This window comes from Myotis davidii, unplaced genomic scaffold (genome assembly GCF_000327345.1).
Source record: "Myotis davidii unplaced genomic scaffold, ASM32734v1 scaffold226, whole genome shotgun sequence".
Lineage (NCBI taxonomy): Eukaryota > Metazoa > Chordata > Mammalia > Chiroptera > Vespertilionidae > Myotis > Myotis davidii.
In genome coordinates this window covers 4,160,059-4,168,161 of record NW_006297224.1, presented here as the reverse complement: position 1 = coordinate 4,168,161, position 8,103 = coordinate 4,160,059, and the positions used below count along the sequence as shown (strand labels likewise).

The 8,103-nt window shown below is 38.7% G+C and overlaps 1 protein-coding gene across 2 annotated transcripts in view; it reads left to right on the top strand.

Moving 5' to 3' along the window:
* The first annotated feature begins 276 nt into the window (after nucleotides 1–276).
* METAP1 (methionyl aminopeptidase 1) overlaps nucleotides 277–8,103 on the top strand; it is a 37,265-nt gene continuing 29,438 nt past the window's right edge. The window contains exons 1-2 of one of the 2 annotated variants that reach the window (XM_006773019.2): nucleotides 277–367; nucleotides 4,931–4,982. In XM_006773019.2, coding sequence (XP_006773082.1) covers nucleotides 314–367; nucleotides 4,931–4,982 — 106 coding nt within the window. In that variant the 5' untranslated portion in view covers nucleotides 277–313. Of the gene's footprint in view, nucleotides 368–4,925; nucleotides 4,983–8,103 lie in introns of those variants that run through there. The other variant, XM_015570016.1, reaches the window with a different exon arrangement.

The following is an 8,103-nucleotide window of genomic DNA, read 5'->3' as shown; positions in this document are numbered from 1 at the left end:
TTCTAGCTCTCTATCTCTCTCCTTCCTCTCTGTAAAAACTCAATAAAATATATTAAAAAAAAAAAAAAGACCTGGAAGTGAAGAAAAGTAGTGGTGCACCCAACATTCTGCGGTGCTGGGACTTTGCCTCTGGGCCTGGATGACTTTAAAATGGGGTTCTAGGACCTACTTTGAGCTTTTCCTTTCACTTTTCTTCCCCACCCCTGATCTTTTTCTCATTGACAGTCTTAACTGCCATAAACATCTTTGCCAGGAAGAAGGAAAAACAGGTGAAACTCCAATCTGCCCCGCCTCTTTGCCAGTCATATCTGTGATGAAGAATAGCTTGGACAGGGAGGAAGAGAAGAAGTTGAAATTGCTGGCTAAAGTTAAGTTTCTTAAAATAACTCATCTGCCTTTGCTTGCCCCATTTATAAATTATCATGAATAATTGGGACTTGACTCCATATATAAGTACATGTAAGTTGAAGAAACTTTAGAAAGGCTGTAATTAGTCTTTCACCCTGTTTCAGTGTTGTTAGTAATTGGATTCATTCCTCTGCTGTGCCCTGATGACTGGTCAGTTACTGTTTCAGCTTCCTGTGGCTGCTGTAACAAATCACCACAAACTGAGTGGATTAAAAAACAAATTTATCCTCTCACAGTCCTGGAGGCCAAAAGTCCAAAATTAATTTCATTGAATGTAAATCAAGGTGGCAGCAGGGCTATGCTCCCTCCAGAGGTTCCACTGCAGTGATGGTGTCCCTTTTGAGCTCGGCGTGTCAGCATTTTGAAAAACCCAAACTTAACTCTGGTGCCGTGTCACAGAAAGAAAGTTTTTGATATTTGCAACCATAGTAAAACAAAGATTTATATTTTTGATATTATCTTATATATTTAAATGCCATTTAACAAAGAAAACTCAACCCCAAAAAATGAGTTCGCGTGTCACATCTGACATGTGTGTCATAGGTTCACCATCACTGTTCTACTGCATCACTCCAATCCCTGCCCAAAGTCACTAGAGATCCAGGCCGCTTGGGGTCTGCTTGTGGCTTTGTGGCCTCAGGACTGCTGCTTCACCTCAGGCAGCATCTCCCTGTTAGACGCAGGAAAGGGCAAAGAATAGAAAATACGTGTCGGTTTTCTAAGAAGCTTTCCAGAAGTCCTACCCAACAGCGAGGCTTACATTTTTGTTGGCCAGACTAGATCACATGGCCACCGCATCATTAAGGAGGCTGGGAATGTTTTTAGCTGGGACATTATACCTCCACTAGCAGGATTCTGTTGGTGTTAAGGCAAAGGGAGAATGGCTATGGAGCAGGCAGCTTGCAGCCTGTCCTAGTAGGTAATGAAAAGAGTTTACATTTCCACCTACAACTAGAAGGCTCTTGTGTATATGATCACATTAATCTTAGTTCATTCTCCAACCTATATTGAGGAAACCTGTTCAGTTCCAGGCATAGTGATAAGCACTGGGATGTCGTTTGCATTGATACTTGCTGTAGGACAGACACTTGTTAGTTACTTTCATATAGGTTATTTACATCATCTCCTCTAATCTCCATTTTCTGCTCCTGGAGATATCAACTCCACTTTATAGATGAGGCAACTGAGGGTCCATGAGAATGGTTAATAATATCATTTTCTAGATTTAGAGATAAAATTTTAGAGCTTACAGTTGTAGAGCTTAATCACACCCATGTTTTCTGGTTCTAAATTTAGTGCTAAATTATGCTTTGAATTGAATACACACACCCCCCTAACCCCCACCCACACTTTGTAAAGCAGTGAGAAAATATCGCCTTTAGTGAGGTAATGCTGGGTTTGAGTCTTATTTCTGCCAGGCATGGTTCTGTTATGTGATAGACAAATTATTGCATATTGGTGCTTCGGTGCTGTCGTTTGTAGAGCGGGGATAATGTCATCTGCCTTGCAGGGTTCTTGTGAGGATGAAATGAGATATAGGCCTATACTGCACCTATTCAGTAAACAGTAACTTTACAGTTATTATTATGGTTGTCTTCATATTATAGGTCAAAATTGACTTTTCCTTTCCTCTCCTGTAGTAGGCGTGGTAATACTGAAGAAATCACTTAGTTCTTGGGACTTTTCAAAACATAAATATATGTTTTCCTACTAATTTCTTGATCTTTTTGCCAGTTGTGATTAGTTTTTGCAGCTTGACAACAAATAGGAATAACTCATTTTCCCTCCTGTAACTGTTATAACAAATTATCACAAATTTGATGGCTTTAAGCAACAGACTTATCTTACAGTTCTGTAGGTCAGACGAGTTGCAGAGGTCTTAGGGCTAAAATCAGGTGTCGGCAGGTTGGCATTCCTTTCTAGAGCAGTGGTTCTCAACCTTCTGGCCCTTTAAATACAGTTCCTCATGTTGTGACCCAACCATAAAATTATTTTCGTTGCTACTTCATAACTGTAATGTTGCTACGGTTATGAATCGTAATGTAAATATCTGATATGCAGGATGGTTCAGGCGACCCCTGTGAAAGGGTCGTTCGACCGCCAAAGGGGTCGCGACCCACAGGTTGAGAACGCTGCCTAGAGGCTCTGGGGAGACTGTTATTTGCCCTTTTCAGGTATTACAGACGCTGCCTGTATTCCTTGGCTCATGGTCCCCCACTCCATCTTCAAAGCCAATAATATAATTATCTCTCCCTGCCCTGCTTCTATTGTTACATCTTCCTGACTCCTTCTCCCTCCCTCTTCTGCCTTTTTAAGGACACTTGTGATTACATTGGGCCCATTTAGATAAAAAGATAACCTCCCCATCCCAAGGTCTGCTGATTAGCAGCTTTAACTCCCCTTTACCATAGTTGTAACCTAACACAGTCACAGGTTTTGAGGATTAGCATATGGACATCTTTGGTGCACTATTATTCCGCCCACCACGTCTCCATTCTCTCCAAAAGACTGAACTCAGTTTTAGCTTCAAAAAAATAAAAATAAATCTAAGGATGCTGTGGATACCTTTTTATACACTTGAAGTCTATTGATGTTGTAGTAGGAGAACTAGGTAAGATCTGGGTTTTCTTGGCTTAGCTGCTGCAGGCTGTGAGGATACAAGGAGAGCAAAGGGGAAATAGTGAAGATCCTGGCCCTGGAGCCCCTCAGGCCCTTGGGTAGACCTCTAGGGAGGGTTGCCTAGCATCACTGGTGTAATGTAGTGTGATTACTATGTAGTTCTAGGGGTGTTTTAGTTTATATTTTTTCTTACCTTTTCTCTTATCCATGACTTACTCTTTTATGTTTGCAAAGATAAAACATTTGTAGGAAGTTGTGGATTTTCTTAATATTTGTAATGATTTACATATATGATCTCCAGTAAATGCCTAAAACTGCGGGTAGTACTGAACCCTATACTATGTTTTTTCCTAAACATATAGACCCATGATAAAGTTTATGGATTCTCTTTGGCATATCCAGATTGCTACCATCACTCTTGTGCTTTGGGGCCATTATTACCAGTTAAGTAAATTAAGGGTTATTTGACACAAGTACTGCAATACTGTGAGTCAGTCTGACAACTGAGACAGCTACTAAATCATTAACAGGCGGGCAGTGTATATATTCTGTGTGGCTATGATTCATGTCTGGGGTGGGACTGCGCAAGATTTCAGCACGCTACTCAGAACGGAGCACACTTTAAAATGTACAAATTGGCCTGGCTGGAGTGGCTCAGTGGTTGAACATCAACCTATGAACCAGGAAGTCACAGTTTGATTCCTGGTCAGGGCACATGCCCGGGTTTCGGGCTTGATCCCCAGTGTGGAGCGGCAGGAGGCAACCAATTGATTATTCTCTCTCATCTTTGATGTTTCTGTCTCTCTCTCCCTCCCTCTCCCACTCTTTCTGAAATCACTAAAAACATATTTAAAAATAAATAAAATGGTTTATTTCTGGAATTTTTCATTTAATATTTTTGAGCTGCAACTGACTGCAGGTAACGAAAAGCATGGAAAGTGAAATAAGGGCGACTGCTGTATTTTAAATTCTTTGAAAGAGAGACTCTAAATACCAAAGCATAAGTAATATATACAATTGAATCATTTTTCTAATTTATTGCTTGAGTTCGTTACTTTAATTCAATTTATTACTTGAACTCGTTTTTCCAGTTCAGTAATTCTTGCTGGTGTCTGAAATACGTTATGTGAACCTATTTTCCTGAGTGAAAAGCTTAGTCTTTCTAGTCATTCATCTATTTGTCCAATCAGCAAGTACTACCATGTGCTAGGCTCTCTGCTTAGTTCTGGGGACAAGTTGGTAAGCTCAACATGGTCCCTTCCTTCATGGAGTTCAGTCTAGTAGGGCTGTCAGCACATCGTTAACAAAGTGGGTATGACTGAAAATCAAACTTCTATAAATAATGCAACATTTTCCTTGTCTTATGATTAATTGTCTTATGACTATGTCCCTAAATTATTTTAAACACTTCAAAATGTAACTGTGACTACTATTTACAATATAGACTAATGTTTCTTGCTTATTTGAAGTAATTTAGAGTTTAGGTTGCTTTTTGAAATAAATTTTTAAGCAGATATCATTTCTTAAGCTCTTCTCAATATTCAGTGAAGTCAAAGATTTCTTTTTTGTAAATGAAATTTCCAATAACCCTTTTTTATGTAAAATGTTCCTTAAGATGTTTCTAATTGCCGAACCGGTTTGGCTCAGTGGATAGAGCGTTGGCCTGAGGACTGAAGGGTCCTAGGTTCGATTCTGGTCAAGGGCATGTATCTTGGTTGTGGGCACATCCCCACGGGGGGCGTGCAGGAGGCAACTGATTGATCTCTCTCATTGATGTTTCTAACTCTTTATCCCTCTCCCTTCTTCTCTGTAAAAAATCAATAACATATATTAAAAAAAGAAAAAAAAAAGATGTTTCTAATTAAGGAAGGCCTGACACTAATTTTCATGTTTGCTCTTTTAGGAATGTTTTAAAGGAAGTTGGGCTACTCACAAGTTACTACATAAGAAAGCAAGTAAGTGAAATCACACATCTCTACACCGTATGTCTTCGAAGTGGCTTTTTTGTGAAAGATAAGAATTCTTCCAGTTTTAAAAGTGTATGTTTGAATATTCAGAAAGTGCATTTGAATATTCTAAGTGTAATTCAAAAGCTAGAATTTGAACATATTGTTTATTCTTTATGATGTGTTATGTAAAAAATGTGGCTGAGTAATATCTTTGTTGATATTATTGTATGACATGTGACATGAAAACATGAATGGTTGCTGGGATAGATCTTGCTTGAGCAATACCTGAGAAGGTCTAATCTTTTGGCACTGTCTTTCCTTTGCTAGAAATGTTTGCTTATTGTGGGCTGGGACACATGAGCTATCTGGCTTCGTTTAGCCTGATCTCTTGGTTTGTTTAGTTTGAATTTTGATGGCTTTTCTACTCAAAAGTCTATTAGGTTTTTTGGTCATGTAATGTTATTACTTCCAGTCTGATGTTTAATTTGCTCTTTTGAAGTTATTTGTGAGACACCACAAAGTGAAACTACTGGCTGCTGCTTTAGCTATTGCTGTCACCACCGCAATGTGTCTCTGATTGAAATGGCCTTTCCTGCTCTGGCCATTCATCTTGTAAATTCATGTCATTAGTGTGGCTGGCTTAAGACAGACAACCCATCACAATTACCTGAAAATTGGCAGGGGGTTTCTGTTCTTATGGCATTGCTATCCTGATAGATGAACGCTTGCCAGACAGCACATGGTCCTCCATATAAGGGTTTTGTTTCAGCTTACTGACCTTGGTATTTTTTTTATTATCTCTTTGTATGCATGTATATATATATACATATATGTGTGTGTGTGTGTGTGTGTGTGTGTATTTTAGGAATTTGTTGATTTAATAAAGTTTGGTAGATTGTTTTATATCAACAGTTTAAAAAGATATTTTCTGTGCTTGTGTAAAGTGAAGTCTACATTTAATGGAAATGTTAGACTATTGTGGGAGGAAATGTGGTTAGAGAGGAGGAAAGCTGATTGTGAAAAATGACTTTCTCAAAGCATAAAAGGCAGAATTTGTTACCTCAAATCAAATATAGAGATTGATTTTAAGTAATGCCATTTAGTTTTATTCACTCATAGATAAAATGCTGTATTTCTAATGTGTTTGGTATTTTAGAGCTCTTTACGGCAGTTATTAATATTTTATAATCAGGAGGTTAAAGCATAGGTGAGTGAAGAGTTGAGGTGAAACAGTATGTTAGTAAAAGAGCTTAGAATGAGTCGCTACCCCAGGCATTGTTAACTAACTGAAATGTGCCTCTTTCTTCAATCCTGGATTTCCAAGGGTGAATTATTTCATTAAAACCTATCCTACAAAAGAATTAAACCACTGATGTGCCCAAAGTGAAAATAACATAATTATTAACTGCAATGAACTGAGGCCATTTGGGTTTTACTCGTACCACAGTGTTTAGTGTGATGCCCTCTTGGATCTTTTGGGATGATTTTCTTCAGTGGTGAGTCTAATATTCTTGATCCCTTTGAGCTGTGTTGGATAGAGACAACCCTCAGCTGGCTAGCCCTGTATCTTCTCCCTAATAAATTGATCCCAACAACACTGCCGAGGACGATAGTCCTAGCGGAGGGAATGTCTGGGGAAGGGTCCTCGTTGGAACTAAGATTATTGGGAAAGGAATTAGGGGGAAAGAATATTGGGTTAGGAAGGAACAGGGCATCATAAAACATAGCAACTTATTCCAAGAAACAGTAGTGAGATAAGATATCAAGTAGGTCATGTCATGAGATGACATGCTTAGGCCTTTTCCCTTTTTTTTTTTTAAGGTGTAGTGTGTGCTGATCTCTAATTAAGGATGCCTGATTTATATATTTGCTCATGTGGGATATTTCTGTAATTTGCTTTTAATATCTTTGGTTTTGGCATTAGAGTAATTTTATTTCCAATAAAATGCAAAGTGTTTCCTCCTCTTCTGTTTTCTGGAAAAGATCATATCAAATTGGTGTTATTTCTCCCTTAAATGTTTAGTAGAATTCACCAGTGAAACCATACGGATTTGGGGTTCTCTTGATTGCAGAAGCTAATCAGGCCTTAGGAAAATTTCAAGTGTGAAATAAGTGATTCAAGGACAGGACTTTTTAAAAATATATATTTTTCTTTATTTTTTAAATATATTTTTATTGATTTCAGAGAGAAGGGAGAAGGAGAGAGAGATAGGAACATCAATGATGAGAGACAATCATTGATCAGCTGCCTCCTGCACACCCCCTACTGGGGATCAAGCCAGCAGCCAGGCATGTGCCCTTGATTGGAATCGAACACGGGACCCTACAGTCTGCAGGCCAGCACTCTATCCACTGAGCAAACCAGCTAGGCCCAGGACTTATTTTTTGTGTGTGATAGTAAGGACCAGTTAGATTACAAAGCCCTTAAAGGCACACAGTGCTGAAGTTTGGGTGCATATTTCCTATGCCGTATTTCCTGCCAGAGTGGACATAGTAGCATTTCACATCTTAATACTCTCTTTTAAGGTGTAGTGTGTGCTGATCTCTAATTAAGGATGCCTGATTTATATATTTGCTCATGTGGGATATTTCTGTAATTTGCTTTTAATATCTTTGGTTTTGGCATTAGAGTAATTTTATTTCCAATAAAATGCAAAGTGTTTCCTCCTCTTCTGTTTTCTGGAAAAGATCATATCAAATTGGTGTTATTTCTCCCTTAAATGTTTAGTAGAATTCACCAGTGAAACCATACGGATTTGGGGTTCTCTTGATTGCAGAAGCTAATCAGGCCTTAGGAAAATTTCAAGTGTGAAATAAGTGATTCAAGGACAGGACTTTTTAAAAATATATATTTTTCTTTATTTTTTAAATATATTTTTATTGATTTCAGAGAGAAGGGAGAAGGAGAGAGAGATAGGAACATCAATGATGAGAGACAATCATTGATCAGCTGCCTCCTGCACACCCCCTACTGGGGATCAAGCCAGCAGCCAGGCATGTGCCCTTGATTGGAATCGAACACGGGACCCTACAGTCTGCAGGCCAGCACTCTCCACTGAGCACAAACCAGCTAGGCCCAGGACTTATTTTTTTCGTGTGATAGAAAGAACCAGTTAGATTACAAAGC